Source organism: Clinocottus analis, unplaced genomic scaffold (genome assembly GCF_023055335.1).
Source record: "Clinocottus analis isolate CAN_PGR_092001 unplaced genomic scaffold, fCliAna1.0.p SCAF_24, whole genome shotgun sequence".
Lineage (NCBI taxonomy): Eukaryota > Metazoa > Chordata > Actinopteri > Perciformes > Cottidae > Clinocottus > Clinocottus analis.
This window is the reverse complement of record NW_027175976.1, coordinates 3,100,390-3,115,903: the sequence shown is the minus strand read 5'-3', so window position 1 is coordinate 3,115,903 and position 15,514 is coordinate 3,100,390. Positions and strand designations below refer to the sequence as shown.

Below are 15,514 nucleotides of genomic sequence, written 5' to 3'. Positions count from 1 at the left end.
CATTTAATAAGGTAGGTGGATCGGAGCGGTTGAGTAAAGAGATAAATGAATAAATATATTTCTCTAATAGTGAAATGTAAATGTTGTAATCTAGGAGCTGCAGGGTTACCGGAGCTCCAGTGCGAAGTGGTCTGGCCAGAGTGGTGGGCACATAAGAGTTAAAAGCATCCCAGGTTGACACAATCTGGTAGCCCATAAGCTTATAGTGCTGGGGAACCTAAAGACAGAACAAATCAAGTTAGCAGCAAACGCACGTTTTTGTATCATTACGTTTCCTATTAATTATGCGTGTTGGGCAGTTGTGGAGGAAGTACTCAGATAGAAGACCATTTGGAAAGGGTGAGAGATTTTTGGAAGTTCCCCTTCAGTCCCTATAATAAATCTACGATAAGTCAAAATATTTACAGACAGTCAGTCCCTTAGGGACAAAAATGTCCCCATTTTAACCAATTACATAAACAAAAACTGTCCATAACAAGATAAAAGCAGGCATTCTATTACATCAGACTTTCAACCTAGAGCCTATGCTTCAATGTGAATTGATGTTAATGTTAAATACTAATTGTTGACATATCCTAAGCTGTATTGCAGAAAATATATATTTTTTTTATTAAAAACACAGTGGCATTATTAAACACACTGTTATGTAATGGGTTAGAATTCTGATAATTAATTATTATTTGAGAAGGACTGAATTTGCTGAGATTTAACTTAGTGAAGATAGAAAATTATATCAACATATCATTTGATGGCAGTGTTTGGCATTCAGACACCAGAGAAACTTCTTTTAAAGTGAGAATTAAGTAAAAGTACCACAACAGAAGAATACTGTCAAAATACTCAATTACAAGTAAAAGTCCTCAAAAGCCTCTTGGGGACAATTGTTTAGTCCAGCGGTACAATATAGTAGAAATATAAGGTGGCATTAAGAGGATATTCTTGTGAAATGCAAGTACAGTGCTTGAGTATATGCACTCAAGTGCTCTCCACCACTGCTGCTGCTGAGAAGTAAACATCTGTTAAATGTGCCAGCATGATGTTGGGATGAGGTGCTGCAATAAATGCCTACTTGAAGCTTGAAGAAAGGAATATGTGTCGTCACAGTCACGTCAATAGGATCCACAGGCAACGGGACCAAATTACCGGCAGCCTGGAGGTATCAAGAAGACAAGTGGTATTATTTGTTCAATTGAACACAAGAGGCCTTTTACCTGCGGAGCTTTTGGGAATAATGAGAGATTTAATTCAACTGGTGGAAAGTGAGCTTCCTCTTTGATTCTACACCAGATCAAAGACCTCTTTCTAGGGAAAAATAATGACGGAAAATTGTTTAATGTGCATTTTTCATGTGTCAGAACCTATTTAGGTAGTTTAGGATTTCAGTTATAATCAAGGCAAACCGGTTGACAAGGAAAAGGTTCAGCCATCCTGTTGACAGGCTGCCGATTACATTTTTGGACATTGATGGGTAATTATATTTCACACTAACAACTGTATTTATTTTGTACAGTTGTCAGCGATGTAATGTACTCACCAATAGGTCATCTTCATGAGAGAAAACAGGGAAAGCAAATGGAAAGATTTTGTCTGGTGAGATCTTCAGATCACAAGTAGTCTCCTCTTCTACATGAAAAAAGGTGAGAAAATTAACAGTTAAAAAATCTTTATTTGTCAGGGAGAAGTTGTGCCACATTGATTGTATGATTAAATGCAGGCAGCACCATAAATAGCCCTTTGCCTGAGGCTTGCATGTATTTTCTAGGACGCTCATAATGACCAGAGGGGGATTCAATTTTACCTCTGGGGAATGAACTCAATTAAGCACGCTTTACTGACATGGCATAATGAGATTACTTCTGAATGAGGAGATTATGGGATAATCAAAACCTTTCTTTGCCAAGAGCAAGTTCCCCCTGCTGTCTGACAGTTTCTTCAAACAGGTCAGTCTTCGGTTCATGCGACATCGGATCACTATCTGCGAGGGAGAGAGAGCAGTGCAGGAACGTTAGTTCCTGGCCAGTCACATCCAGAAGGAGGTACACGGACGTAGTTACGCAGGAGGAACAAAACACATGGACAAAAAGACTGGTTTTACTTGCCACTAGGAAAAGGGAAGCATGCTCTTCCTCTGGCTTTAAGAGGGAAATCAACTATGCTGTAAAGACTATTATACATTTAGTGTGAGGAATTCACACAATGCTGAACTAAAGGGGCAGAGACACTAGTCCAGTCCTGAGGGAAGAGGAAAGCATGTGTATGCATGTGCTGTATCTTTGCATCTATGTAAATGCATTTGGATGCATGCATCTGGACTTGTACCTAGGTGACAACACAGCCCCTGGAGGTACTTACCTTGCGTGCGGCCTGCTGGAACAGTCTGAGGGCTCTTTGTCGCAGCTCCCAGTGAAAGCTGGGGTAAACCTGGAAGGACGGAGCTCCCTCGCAGGCCTGGAAGAGGTCACAACTCACACTTATTGCTGACTTTTATGTGCTTGTTTATTGTGTGAAAATGGAAAGGAACATATAGTGAAATGTCATGAGGTCTCAAGCTTGGAGTATTTAAAAAGGATAAATTACAGTGAGGTGACTCTTACATTTAATCAAATTGCAGATTAATTTAATTCATGACCAAAGAATAAAACACCATGTATTATCTCCTTGTGTAACGACTTTGTATCGACACAAAATATTGATCTACTCAGAATTAATTGAAGATTGAGAGTACTGTAGTTTTTCAGATGCGGTGGAGGACGTTCTGAGATTTTTATATGGAAAAACACTAAGTGTGAGTCCGACAGGGCAAATCTGCTCAAATCCTGAAGACAGCGATGCTCTTCATCCCTACCCCAGGTGTGTAAAACACCACAGTGAACGTTTACCTGTCCTGCTTCACACACCACTCGTCTGGAGAAAAGTTTAGGCTTCCCAGCAGCAAAGTCTTCGTCGTGCCGCCTATCTCCCCGTTTGACCTACGACAAAAGAGTACAAAGGAAGATTGGTATATGGCAGGAAGCAAAAAGTAGGTGCTGCTCTTTCTATTTCTGCTAAACCCTTTAGAGTTCTGGCAGTGACAGATGGTGCATGGCCAATGGAGGAAATAAATCTCCCAACATGTTTATTCTCTAGCATAAGGACGCCTTGAAATTCTTTGGCTGAAGAGGCAACAGTCTCTTTGTTACAGGAAGACATAAGCTTGATAAGGTATGATGTAATTCTACCAAACTATAGCAACCGTGACAACTAATCCCGTGGCGTATGGTGTCATTTGTTTGTAGGAATGATACGTCAAGGTATCGCTCAATCATTTGACAATTACATTTTGGTTTTGACACAAAGTCCTTCGGCCAATTCTTGTCCTGGAAACAAAACCATTGGTTAAGCAACAAAGGTGTAAACCATCACTGATACAGAGGAGGACGTCTTCTCTGTTGACATTTTTATGTTCTGGCCAGCAGTCAAGACTCCAGTGACAGCATATAGAAGATACTAGATCATCCTATCATAAAAACAGCACATAAAAAAAACAGAGTGTGGTGAAATGAGGCTGTAAACGCAGACTTTATGGCGGTGTGTGTGTTATAAACAGTGCAGGTGGAGGAGAGTCGGGGGAGGAAGTGCTGTTAAGTGTCTGTGAGAGTTCTGTCAACTATTCAAATAACTTTTTTCTGAGGAAACACACACACACACACACACAGACACATATTTAAAAATATTTTTTTTTCATCTTAGTCTGCATATTTCCTCCTCGGTGTGTATCTAATAATACAACTGCTTGGGTTGTGACACTGGTGTGTGTACGGTGTCTTGCTACCGCCATATCCAGTAAATGTCATGTTGAGTGAAAATAGGCCTTACATAAGAATCATCACGTTTAAAGATCACCTCAGTATCAAACTAACCCTGTGAGTTTTACTGCAAACAGGAAGTGTTGATTGCCAATTCTGGGTGACTTTGAAACCACCCTGCGCTTTATTGGACTGTTCTGTAACACAACGAGCTGTAAGAATAGCAAAGGGCAGACTGCTTCTCCACGTCCACATTAAGTGGAAGTCTTACCATGTATTCATGCAGCGCGATCTCTCTCTCCTCCGCTATCTGCCGCCTGGTGTGCTCTGACACGGGGTCATTACCAAGATGGACTTTCCTGAATCAAATGCATTTTTTTTAATAAACTTGACATGTTGAAAAAACAAACAAAATGGTAAAAAAAATAGTATGTGACATTCATTTCATAATAATCTTATTTCTTGTACAAAAATATCCCAAATTCTACATCCAAAACAAAACGCGTTCTTAATGTTTCTTTTTCACCCTAAATGTCTTCAACATTTGGTAAAAACATAGTTTATTATATGATTTTGACATCATGATTACATTTAGCTTTTGGTGAATGTGACGCAGTGTATGGTTTTAAAATAAAACATGCATTTCATATCTATTGGCCTACCATCTGAACTGGTTGGCTTGCACATTCTTCACATGTTGTTGAACCTTTTTCATGAAGAGGGCTTCCTTCATCTGCCTGTTCTGCACGACGACTGTCCCGCCGCAGCATATGGCTGAAGGAAAGGGGGCAGCGGCAAAATAAGAGAATAACTTGAAATGCTTTTTGACTTTATAGAAAGGATACTGAACAAAACAAGAATATAACAGGACCCTACAGGCTTGCAGAGGTGACATGCATGCCACATAAACCCGACAGTGTAAAGAGTCAAACCATTAGGTGGCACCTACCTTCCCTCAGGTCTCTAGCGTTGAGCTTATCGGTGTCTTTGATCAGCATCTTTGCCACACCCGCAGGACTGCAGATATCTACTAGAGGCTTCGGTCCGGCTTTAACACCAGTATGATCTGTCAATGTCTACAGGACAGGGAAAGAAATAACAGCATGAACTATGACAACGCATATTATATCAAAAATGTACAAGACAGATTAAAGTGGCAAATTTACAAGAAGAAAACTCAGAACAATTTTGTTTTCTTTTGTAAAGGAACCCCATTGCTTCACTTTACAAGGATACTACTCTGTTCGGATACAAACAAATGTTAAAAGAAAAATAGGCTCTTTCATCTCTTAATCGAAAATGAAGTGTCAAACTAATTGAAGTTTGAGACAAATAAGCACATCTTACATTGTTCTTTTTCCTGAAGGCGCAGGAGAGCCTCTCATAACTATTGACAGCATGAGATTTTATTCATCAACCTCTTAATCTCCTTTTTCATAGTATCAGACTGTCACCGACCCACATCCACTACCTTTAATCGGTCAGCCTCCTGGGTTGACCTGCATTTGGTTTTATTTCGAGGGAGCGTTTGGCTGGCAGAGGAAGGTCTTTTGCATCTTGCAGGCACTGCATGACCCAACTTTCTCCCCGGCTCACTGTGATGCAGAAAAGTAAACGTCAAAGAACATGTTATGGTCAAAAACTTAAGGCAGGATTGCACACATTAGTACGGGCGAAGATAGATTCATCAGTATAAAACGCTCATTTGACTGCAAGTGACAGTTTCTGCAACTAATTTGAGGCCGCTAGTGGTAGAATCTGGAAGAAGGCACGCAGTGGATGGGGGGAAATGAAACAGTGGGAAGGTGGCGGAGAGCACAGTAATTGGCTGGTTTTTGTTTTGCGGTCCAGGACGTGGCGGAGTGAGACCGGCTCTAAATTGGGTGTTTATACAATGATATATGGTCAGTGGGGTGGCAGGGAGGCTGAGCAACAAGGTCAGAAGCCAGGTAATTCATTTTCATTATATTTGCATTGTTTCAGCTGTCAGATTGTGTCAGTGTCCCTTTCATGTACATGGAGGGGGAACAATAATTAAAAATATATCTCAAAATAAACGCAACAGCATTACTATCCTCTGTCTTTATTGACTCAACACTTCTCACACAACAACTAAACATCATAAACGTCCCAAAGATTTACTGGGTTTATTTAGATTCATTGCAAGGGTATTAGATGACGGAAAATACAACATGGTAGCAAAAGTCAGTCCGAGATATCAAAATGATCCGTGTACTTTAAGAACAGCCTCCATCAAAGTCAGATAAGTCAGGCAGTGGACGCCAAGCAACAGGCGAGTATCAGGCCGTGGTTCCAGCTGGAAAAACATTGGCTCTTGCATTTGTTTCTTAATCTTTCAATAGCACACATCTCATCTTTTATTTGGTTCCACTGAGGGGACCGACAAACAGAGAGTAATGTTTTATAATATGCTAAACATCCATCGGGAGGCATATCCATCTCGATATCACTGCACCAGCTACCGAGCTATTTTCATGAATTATTAACTTTCAGCCGAGATAACACCAAGACAGTGCGGTGGATGGAGCTACTGCGGTGTGATGGATGGCACCATCTTTCTCATGGGAACGGCGTTAAACATTAGGTTTCACACTGGCTAAGGAAAAAAAACAAAAACTAATGGGAACTTCTAATCAGCACACAAGCCCATTTTCCAGTTGAATCCAGTTGGGTGCTTGTTCTTTCCCCAACACGGACCAGCTAGTTTGCTAATTAGTTTGCACACACAAGCTGTTATCATTACTGGACGGCGAGGAGAGACCATTTGATCCTATCATTTATTTCTCATGCCGACCAAATTAAGCACCATGGGGAAGAACTAAGTTAGATTCAACCTGAAGAGTTTTCACGCTGTTAGATAACAGCAACGTGTGCTGTAATTTAAGTATTGAGATGAGGGATGTCTTCAACTTAATACATTCTGAGTCGACTAGCACTCACACGATTTTGTCAACAAATTGGTGAGTATCTTTACAAATAATCACACAAAAGCACCACTTTAAATCTTGTGTTCACCAGAAATGCGCTCATAGGCTCATAACAAAACATGAACGCCGTGTTAATGACCTGTCAATCTCAACGTAGCCACGCCCTACAGCGTACTCTGCTTTATGGTCTACACCAGGTGTCACTAACAGGCGGACCGGGTCTGGACCCAGACGCCGTTGTCCCTGGACCGTAAACCGATAGATAATTGAGAATTATTATTACATCTTCATGGATCACTTCTATTTAACCGGCGCAGCTTTTCTAGCTTTACGGCTCTCGATGAGCGGTCCAGGAAACACACCGACCAATTACACGCCTTGTAAATCATCTCACAGGATCCTACTTCAGCTATATTAAAAGTGGCGATGTGAAGCGCTACTAGAAGACACAGCCAATATGATCAGAACCCTAACATGTAAATTAACTGCCCAACAATGATGTCAACAGAGAGGAGAAATGAGCTGAAACCAGTGGTTTAATACATGCAGATAAAGTTCCTGCACACACATTTCTCATTTTAGCATTGAATCCTGAGATCAGAGAATTGAACCCTGAGAACTTCTCATAGACTTCTATATAATCAGACTTTCTTTTTGCAACCAGAGGAGCGCCCCCTGATGGTTATTAGAGAGAATGCATACATGGATTCTTCTACTAAACATCAATCGCTGTAATTACCTGAGGGCTAGGTGAGGGGCGGAGCTCCCAGTGATGGTACAGAGGTACGGTCTGGTGTTGAACTGCGAGATGATCAGCTGGATGGTGACCTGACTAGTCTCATATTGGAAAGGACTGAAGGTCACCGTGATCCTCTCTTCACCGCTGGCTGGTATCACACCTGAAAGAGCAGGACCACAGGGATGAGCAAATCAGGGTGATGTGTCTTGCCCAAGGACACATCGACATGGACTAGCAGAACCGGGGATCGGAGCGCCAATCCTTTGATTGAAGGACAACCCTGCTCAAACCAGGGGTGCACCATGGCTTACATCTGCATTAAGATACTAGCGACAATTGGCTAAACGCACAGCTCACAATTCCCCCAAACTAAGTCAGTTGCAAACAATTAAAGAGGTAAAAGTATATTTTTATTTATATTGTAAGGTGACGTGTGTGTGTGTGTGTGTGTGTGTGTGTGTGTGTGTGTGTGTGTGTGTGGGAAAAAACAAACGCACTTTCAAAATAAAAATACCTATCTGTATCTCTTCTCATTCCAGTTTTGTACGCGAGTTAAACCTGCAGCTGTAATTCTAAGTGCTGGTTTCCGCCGTGTGTTATGATGCTTTCCAGACCATGAATACTGCTTAGTGGAAACTGGAGGCATCCTTCAAGCTCTGTGGCGACTTGTTTAATACACAACCAGTCAAAGCTTTTGAGAAAACACAGCACACCTGCTGTCCTGATGGCTTATGTCCTTAATTTGGTGAGCAAAATGAGAACCATCGATGGAAAATTGACTTCATTCATCCATTCTACTCTAAAGGCAAATTCTAAAATGCATCACAGTTAAATCGAGCGCAAGACAAAACGCAAACGCTTGACGTGAAATTAAAGGATTTCAGTAGTCCATACCTGTAAGGGGATGGATGGAGAAAGCCTTATGGGGCTGAATAACGTACACCTGAAACTCAAAGTCAATGGGGCAGCTGCATCTCAGAGGAATAGCATGGCGGACACTAGAGACAGGTGGAAAAAACAAACATGTTCTGTGATGTGACACCAACGGGTGAATGGAATCATTCTTGGTTGTATGGAAGAATACAAAGGGACAGCCCTTGGGAAGATGGGGGATGGGGAGGTCAAAAACAGTTCACTGAAGACCACAACACATACTGTACGGCATGCAGGCACGAGTGCGCAGACACACACACACACACCTTTGCCCAAGGGGTACGGCTGTTAGGTCAATATGAGGAGGGATGTGCAGGTCATCGATGACAGGGTACGCATGAACTGGAATTAACAGGTTCTCTTCACCCTTGGAAAGCGTATGGGTGGGTTGAAAGAATAAGACGAGAGGAAATGTGAGAAGATATGGGGGTAAGACGGATAAGAGGTCTCTTTCAAAGTAAACATGGGAACATATCATCAAAGCAACGGAGCAAAGGAAGCTAAGAATTGTTTCTTCTTGTTGTTTGACTGTTTGCTTTCCCGACAAATATCAATGGGAAGTCCTTTGAGACTCAACTGTGATTTCCAGCTTCCGCTATATGCCCAAAGTCTAAAGATGTAAGTGTAAAACGAACTGCGGTGCAGCGGCAACAGTGAGGCGCAAACGGATCCTGACCTTGCAGTGAACCCGAATGCAGTCGTAGAAGTAACGCCATTCGTCGGGACGGAGCCTGACCTTCAGTGTGTAGGCGAGGCCTGGGATGAGTCGATACTTGGAAGGTAGACAGATAAGAACAAGGTTGAATCATCAGAAACAACACTAATTGACAAGCAGAGTCATGATGTTGGTTTCAGGTCAGCAATTTGTTATAAAAAATTAAAAAAACAGACCTTTTTGGTGTAAGTTGTTTGGAAGTGCTTGGTTTGGGTGGGGATGATGTGAATATTCATGACTTCAGACGAGATGTTGATTAGTTTCTGAGAGAGGGGAAGAGGAGAGAATAAATGTTCCATCCAATCATGTGCACTTGGAAAAACATTTCCACATTCTTGGTGTTTACATCCAGTGCTTCATCTCGTATATATGGGGTAAAATTAGTGCCTATTCAATTAAATAAAATTTAGCCTGAATGGAATACAAATGAGATGAATTTATGTTAGAAATATTGCTATGACACAACCCAAACAGATGCCTTTGGCCTAACCCAAAGGTCCACTTTCTGCTTAAAAGCCCTGGATTCTGCATTCAAGTCTGGTGACACAGAAAGTGACTCCAGCTTAAACGTGACCACTTCCCATCAAGCAAGATATATTTTTATAAATGACTCAGTAAACTGCCTGTGGTAGGGATAGTCACACAAATATATTAACAGTATTTTTCTCACTAGGATCTTTATGTAATCCTTCTCCAGCTCAAACCCACTGAAGTGAAGCTCTGGAGGCTCTACATGGATCAGGCCGTTGCTTTTCAGTTTGGCATAGATTTCTATAAGGGGGAAAAAGCAAATAGTGAAATGTAATAAGCAAAGAGGATTGACACACACACACACACACACACACACACACACACACACACACACACACACACACACACACATATATATATATAAACTTAAAGTGTGAGGCTGAAGACAGTATAAATAAACTATCATAAGGTTTCAGGGGTCAGGCTTAATATGTACTTGATTCGAGTAGATGATTGGGAATGTTGGCACTGCTCCTGCTCTCCTGCACCAACTGGCTCAGAGGCCGCGGGGTCCCCATCCTGAGGGGCTCCATCGGTGTCTGCGGGGCAGCAAGGGCAACCTCCATCCCGGCCAAGAGGTCAGCTCTGGCTCCTCATGTGGGAAATAACAGAAGGCTGGAGGACAGACGAGGAGACAGTGGTGTGTTGGGAAATAATGTGTTGGAAAGCCTATGAATTTATAATCAGAATACAAGAGGAAAGACACGGAAGGACAGCAAGTTATTATGGGTGTAATTTGTTGAGATACTTCAGTGAATGAAATTGAGTTGTTAAACGTTTTGTGTGTGTGTGTGTGTGTGTGTGTGTGTGCACATTCATAAATATGTATACGTGTGTATATGTAGATATAGTTCCAATGAATTAAATTGACCACAGTTGACCAACCGGAAGTAGACATCTCAATGGCGTTCAAGAGAAATGGGAAGCACCAGAGCTAACTTAAAGTCATTATGGGGTATTGAGTGTAGACTGAATACAATTTTAATGAACAGTATTGGCACTTCTCATATTTAACAATAGCTTTATGTTGCATTAACGTGAATTAACGTCATAACTCGGATATATTTATTCAGAAATAAAAAAAGATAAGCTAGCTCGGGCTAACCGAATTCGCGTTAGCAAAGAAGCTAGCAATACAAAATAACTCCGGTGCTGCTAGCCTAATGTTCCGAAGCTACAAGTTGCTAGCGTTAACTTAACACGCACTTTATTACGAGTTTTATCAGCTTTCATGAAAAACACATTTGAACGACAGCCCTTCTGAACTTACTTAAACTTTAGTCAACGGGTTGCATTTAGTTGTTCAGATAAAGCGGCCACGTTGGTGTCGCGCCAGACGCGTTTGTGTTTAATGCCGTACACCTGCTGCTCGCGCTGATGAGGGGAGGCGCCCGGTCTCAAACACGAGCGTTGCCATAGAGGCGCTGGCGCGCTGAATGGGCGGGACCAACATCCGGGCGCGAGCGATCTGTTGGCTGCAAGTCCCGTTAAGCTACGTCAAACACCCAGAATCATACCGGAAGCCAGCCAATTCACTTTCAAACTAAAGATATATACTACAAACCTCACAGTGTAAGTATTGCTTGTTAGAATTTGATTGGTTATGGACAGCAAAAACAGATTGCATGAATTCAAATGTCTTATTGACTATAGCTCTGTTGCCTACAAATACCAAATATATGTGACCACATACAAGTCATACTTTATTTTGAAATTTCCGACTGGAAATTACAATTTCATTATAACTGCCTTGACAGGTAGGCGTTTACCAGATTGTCCCAAGGAATACCGTGCATAATTATCGACACTGAGTTGGCCTGTTTAATTTTCAGACATCATATATCTGCTGCATGGCAGGATGCTTGGTTTTCCAATCAGAAACGCAGCTTGAGGTTCTGATGTAGCTGCCTATGTTGATGGACAGAGGAACCCGTCAGACACAATGAAAAAAGTTGGACTTATTGGAGTGCTCCTGTTACCCCAGGTGAGCCAATATGTGCATGTGTATTTAAGTCTACGTATCTTAAGATCAAGTGAATTATTGTTTATTGATTTAACAGGCAAAATCGTCATCATGGTGTCAGCCTCATGTTAACCTTGTGAAAGAGGAGGAAAAGTGCACGGCAGATCTGCTGCTATACAAGTCACACAAAGCAGGTGAGTTAATAGTTTATTGATAGTATGCAATTTGTGTATTTTACACCAATTGTGTTGAAACAAAAAAAATATATTGACTGGAATCTGGATTGCTGCTTTTCATTAAAAAAATGTTTTTCTCTGATTAATAAAATCGTTGAACGTCATAGAAATGTGATGCAATGTTTTCGTGACACCTAGTGGTCACATAACACAATGCAGCCTGAAATACGAAATTTACAGACAGTATTTTAAACTACAGGATCAGGATTAATCCAGATGTGGTAATCTTCGAGTGGCATAAACATATTTTTTTTATTATTTAGATTTGTATAGAATCTAAATAATAAAGGTGTTATTTATGTCCCACGCATGAAGAAAACATCAGTATACACTGTAAGGGAATGTGGGATAACCTGAACTGCTGGCCACCTGCTTCTCTCGGGGAAACCGTCTCTCAGCCGTGTCCAGAGTTCTTCAGCTCGGATGGTGAGCTTCCACACATGCACACAGAGAGACACATACAGACCAATTTACAAACAGACAGACATTATCTAGTTCACATTGAACTAGTAAATCATTTGCCAGGAAGCTGATTTGTTTTCTTATGGGTCTCTATCCAAACATTCAGCCATAAAACTGTGCGGAGTGGAGAGATGAGAATAATGGATTTCATGATGAATTTTTCTGAAGAAGCAGATGTTTATTGAAGCATCTGAAGTGGGAAAGTAATGGTTGTGTAGCATTTTACTGTGCAATTAGTCCACATCTCCATGCCATACACACACCAGTGACCAGCTAAAATAAATGCATATAAACCTTTTCAGGATGGATTTCCTGTCTGGACATGAACAATAACAGACAAGATTGTTTTGCTATTTTGCAGCTAAAGTGCACCGTAACTGCACTGCCAGTGGCTGGACGGACCCGCTCGTCCCACACGAGGACGCTTGCGGACACAATTTCAATGAGACACTCCACTTTCTTGGAGAGGTTGGTTGTATCTCTCTCACTCACTCACTCTCTCTCTCTCTCACACACTCACACACACACACACACACACACACAGTAGTGTATCCAAAATAAACTCAATGTTTTTGCATCATCAAAAATACTATATTTTCCTTGTGCACACGGTATCGTTTGAGGTGGTGGAGACACTGAAATAATGTTTGAATGACAATAACTATGATTTATAGGCACACTGTGAGCCAATGGGATTTTTTTTTATTTTAGAAGCATCACTTACTTTTCTGCCACAAATGTATAAAACCAAAGTTTTTAAAAAAAAGTTAATTGAATTTGTGTTTGTCAAAATGAGAAGGTTTAAATTCTGTTAAATTCTGTTATTCTGTTAAAAGTTATAACTGGAAAAGTGTTAAAGCGTTGAAGGGCAGTGATGCAAGTCTTTTGTACTTTTACACAATAATATTTAGCTTCTTTTATTTTAAACAGACTTCTGCTGCTATAATTACCCAATACACAAATAAATTGAAACCGGTCTTCCTGTCTGAGGCGCGGGTGATAAAGTGATGCTCTCCTCCCCTTGTTCAGTCCTCAGGCTCAGACATGTATTTCTCCTACGTGAAGACAATGTACACGGCCGGGTACACGCTCTCCCTCATCTCCCTCTCCATCGCCGTCACCATATTCTGCCTGTTTAGGTGAGAATCTTCCCCTTCGCCATCGTATGTGAATTGCATTGAAGGATCCTTCCCTGGAAACTGAGGGATTAAAGGGTCGGTGTTACTATCCCTTCAGAAAGCTGCACTGCACCAGGAACCACATCCACATCCAGGTGTTTATCTCCTACATCCTGAGAGCCATCTTCATCTTCGTCAGAGACTTTCTGCTGTTCACCGATGAGGAGCTCTACCACTGTGATTACTACCCGGTATGAATGGACGGATGGACACCCTCCGTCTTATCGTCCCCTTCAATCCACAACGCACTTTACACACCTTCTCTCCTCAGGTGGCATGCAAGGTGGCGCTGACGTTGTCCAACTACTCCATCCTGGCAAACTACAGCTGGCTGCTGGCGGAGGGCCACTTCCTGTTCACCCTGGTGAGCCGCTCCTTCTTCTCCCTGAGGAAACACCTCGCCTGGTACATCGTCCTAAGCTGGGGTAGGGACACGTGGTCTCAGACATCAAGTGCGCCTCCCTCTTCCTTTACAAATAGCCACTCTGTCTTTTTGGGGTTACCCGAGATTCATTTCCATCCCACAGGTTTACCATTGATCGTTATTGTGTCCTGGGGATGTGCCAAGTATTTTTATGAAGACGAGAGGTAAGGGGGTTAAACGTGTTTCACTCATTTATTTGCAATTATGTTATTCATTAGGCATAAGATGTTATTAATAGTTTCTTATTTGTATTGCTATAGTTGCTGGGAAACCAGGAGTCAAAAATGGATTTGGTGGATACTTCGAGTGCCGGTCCTTCTGGCTATATCCGTAAAAAAAACTTTGTTGTTTTGACGTATTGAGAGATACATGTAATCATCTTCTCGTCAAGAGTTAGACAAGATGGTTGATACCACACACATTTGAATCACAAGCCAGCAGCTGGTTAGCCTAGCTTAGCATACGGACTGGAAACATGGGGGAAAGCTTGGTTCTGGCCACAAAAGGTAAAACCAAATCAGGTTTTTAGCAAGTTTGTACAGAGCTGTATTCCAGTCTTTATGCTAAGCTAACTGGCTGCAGATGCTAGCTCTATATTCAGCATACATAGGTGGTATCAATCTGCTCATCTAGCTTTTGGCAAGAAAGCCAATTTCCCAAAATGTCAAACTGTTTGCATGACAAAACAGCGTGACAGTGTTTTATTCATTTCAGGTAAATTTCCTCTTTTTCTTTGGCCTTATGAGGATACTAGTGAACAAACTCCGCATGCCAGATGCACAGAGGAATGAGTTCTGCCAGTATAAGTGAGTAGAGATCACTAATACTACAAATAATCTCTTTTGGAGATTTTAAGGGGCAGGTAGTGGTTCACAGATGAAAAAGCAGTGTCTTTGAGGAACAGGGATGGGAACATATTTTACATGAAAGGATGAAAGACTACTCCCATTTGCTAATCCCAGTAAAGTACACACATGCAAACACAAAGACAGTACAATAGGTATAAGGCCCTCTCTGTTGTTTCTTCCACCAGGAGGCTGATCAAATCCACATCTTTTCTGGTGGCTCTGTTTGGTCTGCATTACATCCTGTTTGTTTTCTTGCCCATTGAAGTCAGCAGCTCAGTGTTTAAGATATGGACGTTTGCCGAGCTCGCTCTGTCATCCACACAGGTAAACACGCCGCGTGTCTGAGCGAGATAGAGTGTCCGATCAATGACAAACATCACACTCACTGACCTCTGTCTCTCTGTTCCCGTCACCGAAGGGTTTCGTGGTCGCCGTGCTCTACTGCTTCATGAACGGAGAGGTAAGAACCTGCCGGAGCGAAGAGTTTAAAAGTGTGAAGCAGATGAGGGGTTGAATGTGAGGCGCACATTTCCAGGTGCAGCATGAGTTCCAGAGGAGGTGGCGGCGGTGGCGGCTGACTCGGCACCTCCCCAGCCGGCGCCGGCAGCAACACGGCTCCATCAGCCACAGTGGGTCTCCCCACACACAGGTGTCCCTGCTGCCCTGCTCTCCAGGCAGCCCGACGGCCAGCGGACTGCCCGTGGATACGCTGGAGATGTGACTCTAGTCAGGACGGGCTCATCTCCTCGCTC

The 15,514-nt window shown here is 42.1% G+C and overlaps 2 protein-coding genes across 5 annotated transcripts in view; one reads left to right on the top strand and one right to left on the bottom strand.

Moving 5' to 3' along the window:
- cfap221 (cilia and flagella associated protein 221) overlaps positions 1-11,063 on the bottom strand; it is a 78,025-nt gene extending 66,962 nt beyond the window's left edge. For 2 of the 4 annotated variants that reach the window (XM_068590312.1, XM_068590309.1), the window contains exons 1-18: positions 10,922-11,063; positions 10,088-10,266; positions 9,791-9,891; positions 9,297-9,383; positions 9,082-9,177; positions 8,672-8,772; positions 8,367-8,470; positions 7,473-7,632; positions 5,257-5,380; positions 4,735-4,861; positions 4,448-4,559; positions 4,057-4,144; positions 2,880-2,969; positions 2,353-2,448; positions 1,888-1,975; positions 1,535-1,623; positions 1,070-1,150; positions 110-217 (exon numbers count right to left, since the gene is read on the bottom strand). In XM_068590312.1, coding sequence (XP_068446413.1) covers positions 110-217; positions 1,070-1,150; positions 1,535-1,623; positions 1,888-1,975; positions 2,353-2,448; positions 2,880-2,969; positions 4,057-4,144; positions 4,448-4,559; positions 4,735-4,861; positions 5,257-5,380; positions 7,473-7,632; positions 8,367-8,470; positions 8,672-8,772; positions 9,082-9,177; positions 9,297-9,383; positions 9,791-9,891; positions 10,088-10,217 — 1,782 coding nt within the window. In that variant the 5' untranslated portion in view covers positions 10,218-10,266; positions 10,922-11,063. Of the gene's footprint in view, positions 1-109; positions 218-1,069; positions 1,151-1,534; positions 1,624-1,887; positions 1,976-2,352; positions 2,449-2,879; positions 2,970-4,056; positions 4,145-4,447; positions 4,560-4,734; positions 4,862-5,256; positions 5,381-7,472; positions 7,633-8,366; positions 8,471-8,671; positions 8,773-9,081; positions 9,178-9,296; positions 9,384-9,790; positions 9,892-10,087; positions 10,321-10,921 lie in introns of all 4 variants that reach the window. The other 2 variants (XM_068590311.1, XM_068590310.1) reach the window with 2 other exon arrangements.
- A 489-nt stretch (positions 11,064-11,552) lies between these two features.
- sctr (secretin receptor) lies at positions 11,553-15,483 on the top strand. The gene is made up of 13 exons (XM_068590218.1): positions 11,553-11,635; positions 11,712-11,808; positions 12,166-12,276; positions 12,674-12,780; positions 13,342-13,451; positions 13,549-13,681; positions 13,762-13,915; positions 14,018-14,078; positions 14,175-14,244; positions 14,629-14,720; positions 14,948-15,086; positions 15,181-15,222; positions 15,298-15,483. The coding sequence occupies exons 1-13, from the start codon at positions 11,594-11,596 to the stop codon at positions 15,481-15,483; spliced, it is 1,344 nt and encodes a 447-aa protein (XP_068446319.1). The 5' UTR covers positions 11,553-11,593.
- Positions 15,484-15,514: the final 31 nt, after the last annotated feature.